At 32.0% G+C, this 16130-nt stretch overlaps 3 protein-coding genes across 3 annotated transcripts; 2 read left to right on the top strand and 1 right to left on the bottom strand.

The window, feature by feature from the left end:
* The first annotated feature begins 677 nt into the window (after positions 1-677).
* Positions 678-3059, top strand: LOC123192219 (eukaryotic translation initiation factor 3 subunit F-like). Its single transcript, XM_044604693.1, has 6 exons — positions 678-1001; positions 1301-1380; positions 1503-1732; positions 2098-2219; positions 2319-2432; positions 2739-3059. The coding sequence occupies exons 1-6, from the start codon at positions 771-773 to the stop codon at positions 2826-2828; spliced, it is 867 nt and encodes a 288-aa protein (XP_044460628.1). The 5' UTR covers positions 678-770; the 3' UTR covers positions 2829-3059.
* Positions 3060-6782: 3723 nt separating this feature from the next.
* Positions 6783-7575, top strand: LOC123230323 (WUSCHEL-related homeobox 7-like). Its single transcript, XM_044656495.1, has 2 exons — positions 6783-7206; positions 7291-7575. The coding sequence occupies exons 1-2, from the start codon at positions 6852-6854 to the stop codon at positions 7497-7499; spliced, it is 564 nt and encodes a 187-aa protein (XP_044512430.1). The 5' UTR covers positions 6783-6851; the 3' UTR covers positions 7500-7575.
* A 3968-nt stretch (positions 7576-11543) lies between these two features.
* Positions 11544-13239, bottom strand: LOC123192640 (uncharacterized acetyltransferase At3g50280-like). Its single transcript, XM_044605268.1, has one exon. The coding sequence runs from the start codon at positions 13134-13136 to the stop codon at positions 11739-11741; it is 1398 nt and encodes a 465-aa protein (XP_044461203.1). The 5' UTR covers positions 13137-13239; the 3' UTR covers positions 11544-11738.
* Between the last annotated feature and the right edge of the window lie 2891 nt (positions 13240-16130).

Genomic DNA, 16130 nt, shown 5'->3' with positions numbered 1-16130 from the left:
TGCATCCCCCTTTTTATGTTGGGCGGTGAGAATGAAGATAAATTGTTTTCGTCTTTTTCTTTGATGATGATGATGTTGCATAATGCTAGAAGAAAAACTTTCGAAAAGAAAAAGATATTACTTGGAGATTATCAGAGAAATTTTTTTATTATTAAAAAAATTGAATTCGAAAAATTAAAAATTTTATTGGGAAATACTATTTTTGAAAACTTGAATTGAGAAAAAATTGTTAGTTTTTAAAGTTTATGAGATAAAATGATATAACTAATAAATTCAATTAATTTTAACTGTTTGTAAGTAGATAAATAAAATTTGAAAGCTAAGGAAGGGAAATCTGAGAAAATAACAAACTTTGGGTGGAAAAAGGGAGATGAAAGCTGAAAAATGGAAGTATAAGCTAAAAGAAAATTAATTATAAGCACTCTTTTGAGATAAAATAGCCTTTGGGCCAGAGATCTAGTGAAAAAAAAAAAAAAGTAATTTATTAATATTATCTAGGATCCGGCTTTAAGCCACTGAGCCTTGGGATTTGTCCTTAGGGTCGGTCCCGAAACCCATTATTCGTGGGGCCCAGGCTTTGGAGACTCATCTGAGGCCTGGGCCGAAGTCCCCTCCCTAGGCCGAACCCAGGTCCAAGGCTATTTAAAATTAAAAGATAGGTTCGGGTCATAAAAATCAGGCCCATAATAACTAGAAACTAATAAAACAATACATTCTTTCAATACAAGCTCCTAAAACCCTAGCACTCGCTCTTTCAGATCAGAGAAGCAATGGCGGCGGCCGAGCGCACGGTGTTGCAATTTTCCCCATCGCCTAGTTCAACGGCAAGCGTAACGGCGAAAGTGCATCCGCTGGTTATTTTCAATATCTGCGACTGCTATGTGAGGCGTCCGGACCAAGCGGAGCGCGTCATTGGCACACTCCTCGGTTCCGTCTTGCCAGACGGCACCGTTGATATTCGTAACTCATATGTCGTTCCTCACAACGAGTTCTCCGATCAGGTTCTTTCTTTTTCTTTTTGGTTTTTGTCGATCTTTTATGTTTTGTAAATTGTTGTTTTTGTGGAGTTAAGTAGAATTTAATCTAGACTCAAAACAGTAGAAATTGCGTATAGAGAGTTGCCTTTTATATTGTGATTAGCAAAAAACGAATTGTTTCTATTTTCTTGGATTTTTGCTTATGATATGTTTGGGTGACTAGAAAAAAGTATTAAAAATAGATAGAAAAGGATTAAAAATCATCGACAGCAAAAAAGAGCTAAATTTTCTCTTAAGCTATGGGACTCTGTTTCTTATCGCAGGTTGCTTTGGATATTGAATATCATCATACTATGTTGAAGTCTCATTTAAAGGTGAATCCGCAGGAAGTTATTGTAGGATGGTAATTCTCATCTCATTGTAGTTTTGACTTCATTTTAGTACCTTTTTCTTTCTCTATAAACTAATTTTGATAGCTGATTTTTTTTTTTTTTGCCATTTGATTTTTTGATGAATTTTTTGCAGGTTTTCAACCGGGTTGGGAGTCACTGGTGGCAGTGCATTGATCCATGAATTTTATTCTAGAGAAGTTTCCAATCCTGTTCATCTGACCGTGGATACAGGATTCAAGAATGGAGAGGGTACCATCAAAGCCTATGTTTCAGTTAATTTGTCCCTTGGAGACCGGCCTCTTGCTGCACAATTTCAAGAAATTCCTCTTGATCTTCGAATGGTGGAAGCTGAGCGAGTTGGATGTATGTATATGCTGTGCATTTGATGTGTCTGAAAAAATTTGTTGAATGCTGCTGTTACCTCATTAAATTTTTTTAATGCAATATTGTGTTAGTTATCCGGCATTAGAGTAATTGAATTATATTAGTTGTCAAGAACTTTTTCTTTTCCTTTTTTTCAGTTCAATAAATCTTATGTTCTGTATGTTTATGTTGTTCACTTCTTTCTTTTTTTCTCGTCCACTCTATAGATAGTACTTGTCAGCTCTGTCATAAGTTTGGAACTTGTGAATGTTTGTATATTCAAAGCTTTAAACTAGTTATATATGATTGACATGTCTTATGGTTTATAATGCAATCTGAAGAATAACATTTGATCATGATGGCAGTTGATATTCTGAAGACCACAATGGTTGACAAACTTCCTAGTGATTTGGAAGGAATGGAAGTTTTAATGGATCGGCTAGTAACTCTAATTAATGATGTTTACAAATATGTTGATGATGTTGTGGTGAGTATGATGGTTCTATCTTTCCTATAGTAAAAAACGTTTTGATAGTTCTACCTTTGCTGTGGATTGCTTTGATTTAGTATTCTATTTTCTTCTTAGGAAGGACGCATTGCACCTGATAACAACATAGGGCGATTTTTATCAGACGCTGTAGGCTCCCTTCCCAAACATTCACCACCAGCTTTTGACAAGCTTATCAATGACAACCTGCAGGTAAGATTAAAGTATAAACTTTCAGATTGCACAGTAGTTTGAATTGAAGTCTGTTGACACACTCAAGTAATCTCCATTTGTGGTGCTCAATGTCTTCAACCGTGTAGATTATTAACTCATGATCATGAATATAGTTTGTGAATGCTTTTTAATTTATTTTTTTATTTTTACCGCAAGTGAGGTGATTCTTTGTTATGCCCCGAATACTGCTGTCTCTCAACTTCAATAGTTAATTTCCAACCTTTACAAGTGTAGGGCATTGAACTGACTATATTCTGTTTGTTTGGTTTTACTTTGTTCTAACAGGACCAACTTCTAATGCTATATTTGTCAAGCATCACAAGGACACAGCTCAGCTTGGCTGAAAAGTTGAACACAGCTGCCCAAATGCTGTAGTATCGATCTTGTGGAAGAATCCTGACTTATACAAACTATCAACAGTTAGTCTATCTTCAGCATGGAGGAACCGTGGGTATTTTTTTTTGTGAGAGGGTTTTGTATTTTTTTTCTTTTTTGGTCTTCCATTTTAAATTTGTAGGCTGAAAATTTTAACAAGTTGCTTTGTAATGTTTAATTGCTATTCATAAACACCGTCCATTTTGGTGAAATGGCTTGATCTTTAAAACAGACCCCTGCCCACCTAGTCTATTCAATGCTAGGCCAAATCCCCAAAATCCGGCTTTTAGTTGATGTCATATGCAATGCGAGTTGTTGCTTTACTCTACGATTGTGTTTGGTTTAAATAATATTTTATTATCAAAATAAAAAAATTATCTTGAAGGTAGAGTATTTATAAGAGTATTAAATATAAGAGAGTATTATGTTTGATAAAATTTAGTAGATATAAATAATTATCGTGTTTAATTAAAGATAATAAAATAATATCAAGAAATTATTACTTAAATGTTTGTAAATATAATTATATTTAAATATTTTTATATTATTTATTATATTAATTAAAAATAAATTTATTTTTATTTAAAAAAATTAATAAATAATAATATAATTATAATAAAATCAAGATTATTTTGATAATCTTTAAATATTTAAAGTGAATGTGATAATTATATTATTATCTATATTACTTTCATGTTAGTATTAATAATAAAAAATTACTGTGATATTTTATTACTAACAAATCAAACAAAAGAATAAAAGATAAATTATTACAGTAATATTTAAATATTAGAATCAAACGGCTCCTAAATTTATATAGATTGAGTAATGTAATGTGTATTTATAAATATTAAGTTGAGTATTAATGATAATGTGTCATTATATGAATGAATATGTTTAACATTTATTTCGAAGTTATTAAATTATATAGTGATATATTATTATTAGTATCCACTTTAGTATTAAATATATATAATTTTATTGATACAGATAAACAAAATAGATAACTGTTCTCCTTGTTCTGGTTTTGAAAAACTGTTTCTAAAATATGATAAGTAGAGATATTACAAGAGATAATTTTTGTTTGAAAATGTTATATGTATGTATTTAGGTATACAAATAATGTGTGTTTATATGATTTTATTAATTTTATTTACAAATAATGGGTACACAGATAATTAATGGTGTATTCAAAAGCGGGAGTATAGTTATATTGATTTTATTTACATTGTCAGCAAAAATTATATGTACGGTCGCACGAGAATTTGATTTGGACAGGTATGTGGTTGGATTGCAAAAATTATAATGAGCATGTTCACGAAACCCCGATTGTGTTGTAGATTTAACATACAGAAAGGATGATATGACACGTACATTGAATTTAGATTTTTATCTGTATTTATTTTATAAACGTGACAACAAATTAAATTTAGATTTTTATCTTAAAAAATTTAATATTTTATCAATTTTTTTTTAAAATTATTTGGATCCATTTGAAAGTGAATTAATGTATACTATTTCAATGGGTAATTTCCACAAGAGAGAAGTTATGAAAAATAAATTGTGTATACATTCATGCATCTTTTAAGCATTCACATTTTACAGTTTCTACTATGGTTAAAGAATACTAATATTACACACTACCACTGAAAATACTGATCATAAAAATTTGATAAAAGCAATGACTCTGTATAATTTAATCTTTTTAAGGTCCCAAACACAGTCGGGTTCACAATATCAATAAATTATTCCAAAAATCTAGTCAAGTTAATTAGCAGATCACGGATGCTGTGTCAGTGGCCTCCATAGTTGATTAACAGCTAACAAATTAAAGTGCCCAATTCCACTGATCGAAATTTTGTTTCTATAATTGGGTGTTTTTTACCCTAATCATGGTTTGCCATAAACAAGAGTGCTTCTTCACTTTTTTGTCTCCATTATTGTTATTAAGCTCCCAGTTTTCCTTCGCCTTATGAATGATCAGATAGACATGGCGAAGAAGACAAGAGAAACGAGACGGAAATCTGGGGCAGCCTAGATTTCACGCGTGCCCTAATTCTAGCCGTAGACCTTCTCGTTTCTCACTGAATAACATTTCTTTGTTTTTCCATGTCGGAGGAGAGAAGAGTGATGGATAAACCATAAATGCCTCATGTTTAATTTAATTTTAATTATTTTAATTTATTTTTTATTATTATGATTCAAAATATACATGCGTTGGAGAATCTACGTGGACACACATACACGACAATTAATCAGACAGAAATGGCTCTATAATCGATCTCACCTGTTAAATCCTTCCTGTAACTTCTTGTGAATGTACATTTCTGAATTCTCTTGTTATTTCGAGAGCTGAGTAATCAGCCTAATCGTTTTGTCTTGACTCAATTAATTATGATAATAACAAACAAATGAAAACAGAAGAAGACAATAATTTGAAGCAATATACCTAGGAGTTAGAACTTATGAAAAGCAGTGATCTTTATTCTTAATGTCACTGCCAAGTGCACACAGACAAACCCATTTCTATATATATTTTATAAATAAAGAGAACATCCTGGGGAATTGGCCCTGCAACTCCATTGACTAATCCAAGCAGAAATTTACCTAAATCAGTACTTTATTATAAAACTTTCAGTAAACAAATAATGAAGCAAGTGTGAAATGAACCGAAATTTATACACTGCTTTGAATTTTACACTGAAAGCAATTGGGTTAGCTTTAATTTATCTCTGCTTAGAAAGTACAATATTTACTTTAAAATCTCTTCACTCTCATGAGGGAATCGCCAAATTTCCATGCCAGGCAAAGCAAATCCCGAAGTTGAAGGACAAACCCTAAAGTACAAAGAGTTCGCTTACTTTTGTGATCAAAGTGCTTTTGAAGTTTCCAAAATTTGAACAAAACGATGAAGCAATTTACTCGACTAGTTAAGAAATAATGGAGGACATGTAGTTGCCTGATACTGGAGCCGCATGACATAAAAATAATACATTTATGAGTTTCATTTGTTTAATGGTGTTTTCTTTTGGCTGGTCATGAGTTGTCTGTCTCTCCCAAATTTCAATTTGGTGGCTTTGTTGTCTTCTAGTTTGTGTTCATACATCCTTAAAAGAAGGTTTTATTGACTGAGCTGTGCTCATATAGTCAACCTTACTGCACATCTATGTCAGAAGTTGAGATCACAACCGTCCAACAAAGATCAGACAATCAACTTTGACTCAATTTAATCTTCTTTTTCACTTATAAATTATTATGTTGTTTTGCACAAAAGTTTGGATTTTTCACATGTCTTCATGATCTTGGACTCACTAGAGCAGGCTACCAAAGCATGCATGACAATATATATATATATATATATATATATATATATATATATATATATATATATATATATATTATATATAACTTTACTGAAAAACACAAAAACCCTATCTATAATATTCATATTTTTATATTCATCCATAGACTCAGATAACAAAAATTTGATAAAAAACTTTTAAAAATAATTTACATAAAAAAAGTTTTCACAAAAAAAAGTAAGAATTTAAATTTTATTAACAATATTTAAAATTAAAATTTTAATTTATTTAATATAATAATTATAAAATCGATGAATAAAACTATAATTTATTTATACAGATCAGTTTAACTCAAATAGACTGTTCCACTCTAACAATGAGTGACAAAAAAAATTGAGTAAAGGATTCATATACAAACTAGAATGGTGATAATTTAATAGGAACTTACTTCTTGTCTGCTCGCCGACCAAAACGTTCAACAGTGGCAGCTTTTGCGCATGTCTCTCTATGCACAAATTACAGTATATAAAATAAGGGTAAAGCTGGTTCTCTCATCCGTTGATCACCGATTCAAATAAACAAAAGACTAGAGTAAATAATTGTTTATTCACTGTTCTATGTGTTGTATTTATATATGCACACGGACTCATATCTTTTGTGCACAGAGAGGCTCAGAAAGAAAGTTCAGATAGACTTCCATTTCCATCGAAAAAGCTCAGATATGGACGACGGCATGACAGGCTTTTACATAAGATCAGCTGGGCATCATGTTAATAATGGTGGTAGTACTGGCGGTGACAATAATTGTAACTCCGGAGCAAAGTGTGGGCGATGGAATCCCACCACCGAACAAGTTAAAGTTTTGACTGATTTGTTCAGGTCCGGCCTCCGAACTCCCAGCACGGATCAGATTCAGAAGATTTCTTCTCAGCTTAGCTTTTATGGTAAGATTGAAAGTAAAAATGTTTTCTACTGGTTTCAAAACCATAAAGCTAGGGAAAGACAAAAGCGTCGCAAAGTTTCTGTTGATGAGAAGGATGTGCTTCGCAGATTGGACAAATTTTCTTCTAAAAAACGTACGTTTAAGATTAAATTTTGTTTGTATTAAGTTTGAGAAAGATGACGTCTTCTAACTTAATCATCATGTTGTTTTTTTGCAGATTATCTAGAGGTTAACCATGTATCTGCAGATGAGCCTGAAAGGGTGATCGAGACTCTTCAACTTTTCCCGTTAAACTCCTTTGAAGAAGAAGAACCACAGAAGCTGAGATTGCATGCAAATGAGTGCAGGGAGAGCAAGACAACAATTTCGTATAAAATTGGAACAGAAATAGATCCGCCATTGGATCTGCGTTTAAGCTTCTTGTAAAAGAAGATTTACATCAATCTTACAAAAAAGACGAAAAATATTAGGTTTAATTAACATCAAGGGTGTGAGAGGTCAAGGGGATAGAATTTGGAAGGTGTAATCGATATTTTCTTTCAATAAAATATGCTTCAACATCCTCCTCGTCATGCCCATGAAACCATTGTTTTATCTCTCTGTTGGATTTTTATTGTTTGTATAAATGCATGGAAATTGCAAAATTGCTTTCTCTCATGTGAAATGTCTCCTAGAAATGCATAAAATTTGCATAAAAAATACAGACATATTCGTTACTTTGGGTCTGCCTCCATCTTTGAATTTCATGAATCTGTCTGTCCCTATTTGACTCAGTCATGAAAAAGGCAAATTGCAGTTTTATTTTTTGGCTGGTGGATGTATTTTTAAAGCAACCTTTCATGCTGCACCATCAGTAACGAGACGCTCATTTCTAACTTGCATAAAATAATAACCATATCCCTATTACTGTATGCAGGAGTGATCATAATCTTTTTAGAATAAAGATAGAAGATCATGAAACATAAACTTAGACATATCCGGATATGGATTCAGTTTTGATGCAGAGTCCATGTTTCAAACTAAATGATCCCTAAGGTTAGATTCTAGCTGACTTGGTTTTAACTCAAAAATAAGTTCGGCTAAAACAAACCCAAAATAAGTTTGGTTTAAGCGAATTCAAGTTTGAATTTGATCGAACCTAAGAGTTAAATATTTTCGAATTTAAGGGTTTTCAATTTACTAAGCTCATGAACCTGAAAACTTTTAATACAAATACACTAAAATAATATCATTTTGATTAATACATATCAACGCAACATTGTTTTAATCATTTTTTCTTTTTCTACGGTTTTGAGCCAAACTCAAAACTCGGTTCGAGTTTAAACTTGAATCTAAATTAAGTTCAACTCCTCTCAAACGAGTCAAATTCAAACAACTTTAAAGCAAACTTGACTTCGCTCGAGTTTTGCTGAGCTAGAGCTTATACGAACTCAAAATCAGTTCAATTTGAATCTAACCTTAATTACTCTTACCATTCAGTCTCCAACTGTCTTGGCCATGTCGTTTCAAACACGAGGAAACTTATGTAAAACCAAAACGAAAAAATATCTTTAAAATCTATTTAGTAAATAGCTTGAAATGACTTAAGTTGTATATTAGTTCTTTTGGGACTCATTATTGGCCACCCATTCAATCCTCAAGCTATTTCGGCCCCCTTTTAAGCTTCAGGTCTGAATTGGGCCAGCTTTCTCCCGCCCCAATCTAACATATCGATTTCCCCCTCAAAAGTTTTTAAAACGGTGAAAATACTTCCCGGACAACAAGCAATAAGAAACTCTTCAATAAACTCAAAAGCTAGGAGGAGTTACAGGAGAACAACAAATCGGAGACGATATATCTGGAGATGGACGAGATTTGCTAAAACAGAAAATCTGTGTTTGGCTTTTCTGACAAAACTTCTTAATCTTCGCATGAAATTGAGTCGCATATATGATTTACAGAATGCCACTCAGAAAAGCCAGAAGGTGCTTGTGCATGTATCCTGAGAAATCGCTGCTCATGAAGTCGAGGAAATTGGTAATATATCACTGATGTTCGAAAACCCACCGACCACCTATTAAGATCAAGTTTTTGACTTATTTATTGAGACTGGTCACTTGATCTGAAATTTTATCTATATAGTATCATCGGTTCAATCCCGAAAAGACAATCGGCTCAAACATATATATATATATATATATATATATCCTTGTTTGAATATTAAGAGCATGAAGTACGTCGGTGATTCATCTTTCTTCTCTTATAAAAAATGTCATTGCTCTACATAATTTGATCAATAATAAGGAGAGAAAGAAGTTTAGATCCCGGCATGAATTAGTTTGCCTATGACACCTTTTGCACATCAACATACTGGTCTTGCCTTTTCAAGGTTCGAGCATTACAGAACATTCATGATGATGTCATGCTACTTTTAGCAATGATTTATTATACTGAGGCAGGAGCCACACCAGCACATGAGCATCTCTCTTTCAGTGCATAAACCGATTTGCATGTATGTTTGTATAGCATTTTCTATGAGCATTTAAGTGAGCTTTCAACTCTCTGTTTTCTAGCTTAGCTTCATTGATTAGTGTAATCTCACCAACCCCCTTGCTGCTGCTCTCTTATTGAAGTCCCTAAAATCTAGACCTTTTAATCATGTTCATGGTTTTTATCAACACTTCTAGTCTTTAATGTATTTGGTTGTAAATTACGCTTTACTTCATTGTTTACGTATACGCTGTTGAAAACTGTCTCTAGAATTTTCATATTCTTAACAAAGAACATGAGAAGGCAGAAGACTCAAACCCAGTAGCTGTACCTGCAGCAACTGGAAGTTAAATCAGGAAACATTTGACAAAAATTTCTACTAGAGGTTGATCTTCTGATGTTGAATTGTGTCATCTTCTTCCGGCTCTCTCCGCCTTGGTCTAAATCACACTATAAAAAGATGCAAACTAGACGGATATCACCAGATTATCAATGAAAATTTAAGGGTAACATAATAGATTTATAAAGTGTAATAATCAAAGGTAATATGGTAATTTTATCTTTGACAATGTGTCAAAACCTTTTATGTTGACCAAGTTGGATTTTGAGCATGAATATATAATTTAGAACTTGTGGTTTATGTAGATGGGAAAGACTGTTATACTTTTCCACTAATTTAATTAATAATATAATTTAAAATTATTCAGTTATATATATATATATATATATATATATTTATATATCTTTTAAATAAATGTATATCATAATTTTTTTAATAAAAATCATGACCTGAGTCGATTATCACATACAAAACTAAATCAATTACACCATAATTTTATAACAATTAAATTAAATAAATTAAAAATTAATTCATAATATATCATAAAAAGAAATTTAAATTTGTATATTTTTATTTATGAAATCTCCTATTTTATTACAAAAATTATCTCTTGAAGCTACAGTATATTACTCTTCGACAAAAGCAAAAGGTAAAGGGTAGAGTTGTGGGCATACATTTAAAACAGGACTGAATTCATAGTATGTGTCAGTGGTTGGTAGTTATATCAAGCAATTTGACCGTCTGCCGGGGATTAGACGTCCCCGTGGAAAAAGTGGTCGGTCGTGGAAAAATTACCCTACAATTTTGAAATCTTAAAATGAGGAAATATATATTTTTAAAATTTAATTATGAAAAAATAATTAATTTTTTTAATTAAAATATAAATTTTTTATTATTTTTAGTATATTATTAATAAAATAATATTTTTATCTTTAAAATTTTATTAAATTTAACTATTTAAAACTAAAAATTTAAATTTTTAATAATTAACTAATACTAATTTGATGATGGAATAACTTGGCCACCAATTTATTCTAATCACACAAAACATTCACTTCTTTCCGTCAAATCCCGTCGCATTAATAGATATCATATATTAAACAGGATAAAGGAATATTTTTTAACTAAGTTTTGATTTAATCTCAAAATCACTGATAATAGTTGAAAAATTCAAATTTTCATCCTTTATCTAATTTCTATTAAGAAGATAAAAAATTCAATATATTTTTCTCTTAAGTTTTAAAAACTAATAATTTTACTCATAACTAAAGTTTTCAAACATTGAAAAGTAATATTTCTCCTTCAAACTTAAGGTTTTTATATTTTTCAAACTGCAATTGCCCTTTAAAACTTTCAAAAATAGCTATATCACCCTCACTCTTTAACTTTAGCTTCCTACATCTCTTCTGATGTTCTCTCCAGTGTTCTTTGGCCCATGAATAAAAGGTAAACTAATAAATATTGGTACGATAAAGAGATATTTTTTTGTCTTACCGTAATGTAATAAAGAGACTTTTTCATTACATAATGCAATAAAAAAATCTTTATCTCATGGATTCATCCCCTTTTTCTGTTGGCTCAGATGAAATATTTGAATTTAACTGTTTATAAATAAGAATTAAAATTTTTAATAATTGACAGATATCAATTTGAGAATGCAATAATTTGAACACCATTTTATTTTCATCACACAAAACATTCACTTCTTTCCATCAAATACCATCTCATTTATGGATCTCATATTTTAAATAAAACATTTTATAATTGACCCAACTTTTTGGTACGATTAAGATACACGGAGTCAACTTGGCTGCTGAATTTGAAGAGAGCAACCAGACTCAGTTCATCATAATACATTAACTTGAGACGAATTGCATGAACTCATTATCAGATTCAATCCCCGCCATTGTTCCAGGCGCCAAAACCACCTCCAGATCAACGCTACCACCACCTTCACGCCCAGGAAAAGCCGATATCTTGCCATCAAATTTGTTCGCATATCCACTTCTAACAGCCAAAGGTCGGCCCCATCCAAAATCATTGTCGTACATCGGGAATCTTGGCGAGCTACCCATCGTCATTGATGCACCGTCCAAGTTCCCTAGCGGGAACACTCGAGGATTACTCTCCCAATCCGACACAAAACGATGCACCGTCTTGTCGTCATGAGCCTGCACGTTTTTGTTCAGCTGCTCCGCGCACCACCTCAGATTTTTACCCAATATGTCGCCAGCTGACGCGTATGTGGGAATGCTTTGAATCGCATTACCGAAATACAATGGATCCAGTTTTGGGTTCAATCTGTGACGGCAGTTAACCGCCATTCTAAAAGTCGTCGTTTTGGATGCAGGTAACTTCCTTGCTCGAGTCACCGCTCGCCATAAAAGAGCACACAGTGACTGAAACGACGATATCTCCGCATTTGACTCCGTCTTCTTCAACAGCGTATTACAGAACGGATCGTTACTTAGCTTCCCCATCAATTCAACGGCGTTAATGTGGCTGTTATCAATCCATCTTTTATTGTTGACTCTCGCTTTCAATTTCAAAATCGAATCTCTGCTGAAACTGAAGATTCTTTCACTCAACGGTTCGTATTCATTGAAAGTCACCTTGAGTCCACCGTCGGGAATTCTCAAAACCGCTGGAGAAATCAACACCGAGTCGCGAGAAAAATCGGGTTGTTTAGAGATTTTCTTCATTCCTCTCGCGAGTTCAGCGAAAGTGTTGAAGAAATTCCAGAAGGACGTGCCGTCCGTGACCGCGTGATTCACAGCGCAGCTAATGAACACACCATCGGCAAGCTCCGTCACTTGTACTGTCAAGAGCGGTTTACAATGGCCGTCATAGCTAATAGTTCTGTCAAGAGCGAAGAAGCTCTTGACGATTTCAGGGACGTGAAGCGGAGCAAGAATATCGCGAATAAAGAACTTCGCGGCATTTTTGTGAATAAAATCCGCACCCGCGTCGTTGCAGGTGATATAGATGTAGCCATCGGAGTCGGTTTTCAAGCGACCAGCGAGAGGAGGAAAACGAGTGAGAGCTTGAGAGAGAGCTGTCTTCAAGAGAGAAATGAGAGAGTCAATGGGTAGACTGGGGCGAGTGAAAAGGCTGCCTTTTTGGATGTAGTGACAAGAAAGCATTGGAAGGTCAGAAACTGAAAGCTTAAGGTCTCCAAGAGTTGATTTCTGGTCAGGAAAGATGACGCATTTGGAGACCAGAGTTAGAGAAGAAACTGAAACCGAAGCCACCATTTTTTTTTTTTTTTGATGAAAATAAAAAACGACTGCGTTTCTCACTCCTGAACTCGCAAATGGTTTCTTCAGCTGTTGGTTTTATTTGCCAATGTGAGAAGAGGGGGAGTATTTATAATGGTCAGAGGAATAGTTGAAGAGGAAGATGCATGAACTTAAATTAATGAAGTTGCTACCTTTTAACTTTTTTTAATTAATTGATTTCTCTTCCGGTCAACTAAAATTAGACTCTGATTCTAGTTAATATTTGGGGTATTGACACGTGCTCACAAATCTGTTAATCCTCCCATAACAAAGTCAACCTAAAATCAAGATGGGGATAATTTGAGGGGAAATATAAGGCAAATTTGGGAGTTTGTATGGAATGTTATTGACAAGAATTAAGACAAAATCCTGAAAGATTTCCCTTCAAATCTCGGGAAAATCATGAAAGGTCTATCTTGAATCACACAATGCCCCCAGATACACGAGATATGCATGCCACAAAACCATCCAAATTTCACCAGAATCCCTTCATGCATGATTTAATGCTATCTCATCCTGATATTCTTGAAAGCAGGAATCCTACGTGGAGTGATGCATGCAACTGTTTGTGAAACGTGGCTCACATGCAAATGCAGACGTGTCCATGCTTCACTGTTCCATCAACAATTGGGTTTTTTTTTTTTTTTTTTTTTGTTTAATTTTTTAACAACTGAGGAAATGGAGATGGCAAGCCAAATGGAGTGCTGACAGTAGAAGACTTTTAAGAGTTGAGGGATTTACGTGTAGGACTCTCTACAGTTGAGTAGATTACTTTCACCATCAATAATACGCCAAAAGATTTTTTCCTACCCAAGGTTTATTAAAATTCTCAATTGGTACTATTAAGTATTAAAAACCTAAATTTTCACCTTTAAATGCTAAAAATTAATGGTTAGTTTTAAAGTTAAAATCATTATTTAATCATAATATCTTAAAAATAATAAAATTTTATCTAATTTCTCTTATTAATTTAAAAAACAAATAATATCATTTTTAGATTAAATTTTAAAAAATTATATATATTTTTTTAAAGTTTCGATTTCCATCTATTATCTTTATTGATCAGAGCCTTGCTGTGACTACCGATGCTCACCCCCCCGGTTCGGTTTAAAACGACTATTTCCGTTCTGTATGGTTGACTGTCATTCTCTCAATCAAATAATTGGGGTATTTATTTATGTTGCTAATTGAAAGCATATGTCTGAGATTACAAGGTCCAAACCAAAGGTCGGTTAATTAAGTTATGCAAGAATCTGCTAAAACCCCATTTCCGATTTGTCGGTTTGTTGCAATATTAAGAGGCACATTTTGGGTTTTAATTAATAGACGAGTTTCAACTTTTTGAATTATAATTTTTCCATATAATTTTTTTTTCTACTAACTACAAAAATCAATTAGTTGAAACTAACTGTTGGAATTGCATAAGATCAGGTGCAAGGTGCAACGAACAAGATCATACTTTAATTAAGATTCTAGTTATTATTTACAATTTTTTAGGTGTAATTTAAGTTGAATTGCCTAGTCATAGCTAAACATAGGCCAAAAGACTTATCCCCATCTAAGGTTTGTTATTGTTTTTTGAAGCCGACCTAGAACAAAATCATTTTCTTCTTACAAAAATGCATATTATAGTCAGAAGATCAATAAGACAAAAAGATACCATAAAGGCTAATTATTGGTCAGAACCAAGGTGGTTACTAGAAAAAAAAATCTTAAAAGAAAAATAATCATTTTTTTAACTTTAGGTAAAGAAAAATTATTAGATTTTTAAATTTAGAATAGAAGAATATGATAAATTTTTAATTTTTAAATATTTTAATTAAATGATATTTTATTTTTAATTCTAACAATTAATTTTAATATAATAATAAGTATTTAGGTTTTTTAAAAATTAATAGGCATGAGTTTAATATTTCACCAAATCTGAGGTGTAAATTAGTCTTTTTACCCTAAATATATTGTATCTTGTAGGTACAATCCAAGACAAATTTAACTAAATTATTGACTATTGTTTGAAGAGATAATATAAAATATTTAAAAATTAAATAATGAAGAGTAATAATGTTGATAAAGTTAGAATTTGTGGGTAGATTTATAATTTAAGAAATTAAAATATTAGAATTTGTGATTTTCTAACTTTAAATGAAAAATAGTAATTTATCATAATTAACAAAGGCTTTGATTTGGTTTATTAAATTATAAAAGTTGTGGCTATATGAATAAGGTTGACGCCTGCCACGTGTATGACAGTTAAAGACCAACAGGGAAAAATACTGAATTTTTATGTTTATAAGAAGCTTGACTTGAGAACCTGTTTCTGGCAGCTCAATAGCAGCTGATGGCGGGTGAATTAATTTCCCTCATTTTTCAACTTATTTTTATTAATTATATATTGCTAATCCTATGATACAGCTAGATTCTAACCGAATTTATTTATATTTAAGTTTAAACTCGATTTAAATAAATTTAAAATGAACCAATCTTAAACAAAATCAAATGAGCTCAAGCCAACATTTTCGAGTTCGAGTTTGCTTGTTACGCTTGCTAGTTAAAATTTTTGATACAAAATAATATCATTTTAATCAATATGTATTAAACGAATTAGTTAAAAATTCGAATTCAAAATGAACTCAGTCGAATTCAAACCAAGTTCAAACTTAGTTGTAACGAGCTTGATGAGCCCAAGCTCTATTATACATAAATCAAATCGAGTTTGATTTCAGTTTGATTTAAATCCAATTTTATCCTATGTACTTATTTATATTTCAATAATGATATTATCAAAAAAGATAGTATTCCATCGAAGTAATTGAATCTAAATATGATAACTCTGGGGATCTGAATCTATTTGACGCTCTCAATTGTGAAATTTAAGTATAAGATATTACAATAAATATTTAATTTAGAGTTAAAATATTTGATTTTTTAGTATAAATTTTTTATTTTTTAAAATAAAAAAATTTGCCATTT

The sequence above is a fragment of the Mangifera indica genome, chromosome 12 (assembly GCF_011075055.1).
Source record: "Mangifera indica cultivar Alphonso chromosome 12, CATAS_Mindica_2.1, whole genome shotgun sequence".
NCBI lineage: Eukaryota > Viridiplantae > Streptophyta > Magnoliopsida > Sapindales > Anacardiaceae > Mangifera > Mangifera indica.
This window is presented reverse-complemented; position numbering and strand designations above follow the sequence as displayed.

Coding starts and splice junctions, on each gene's coding strand:
- LOC123192219 (XM_044604693.1), top strand. CDS start 771: ATGGCGGCGGCCGAGCGCACGGTGTTGCAATTTTCCCCATCGCCTAGT. Junction 2,220..2,318: donor AATATGTTGATGATGTTGTG/GTGAGTATGATG, acceptor TTTTCTTCTTAG/GAAGGACGCATTGCACCTGA. Junction 2,433..2,738: donor TTATCAATGACAACCTGCAG/GTAAGATTAAAG, acceptor TTGTTCTAACAG/GACCAACTTCTAATGCTATA.
- LOC123192640 (XM_044605268.1), bottom strand. CDS start 13,136: ATGGTGGCTTCGGTTTCAGTTTCTTCTCTAACTCTGGTCTCCAAATGC.
- LOC123230323 (XM_044656495.1), top strand. CDS start 6,852: ATGGACGACGGCATGACAGGCTTTTACATAAGATCAGCTGGGCATCAT. Junction 7,207..7,290: donor CAAATTTTCTTCTAAAAAAC/GTACGTTTAAGA, acceptor GTTTTTTTGCAG/ATTATCTAGAGGTTAACCAT.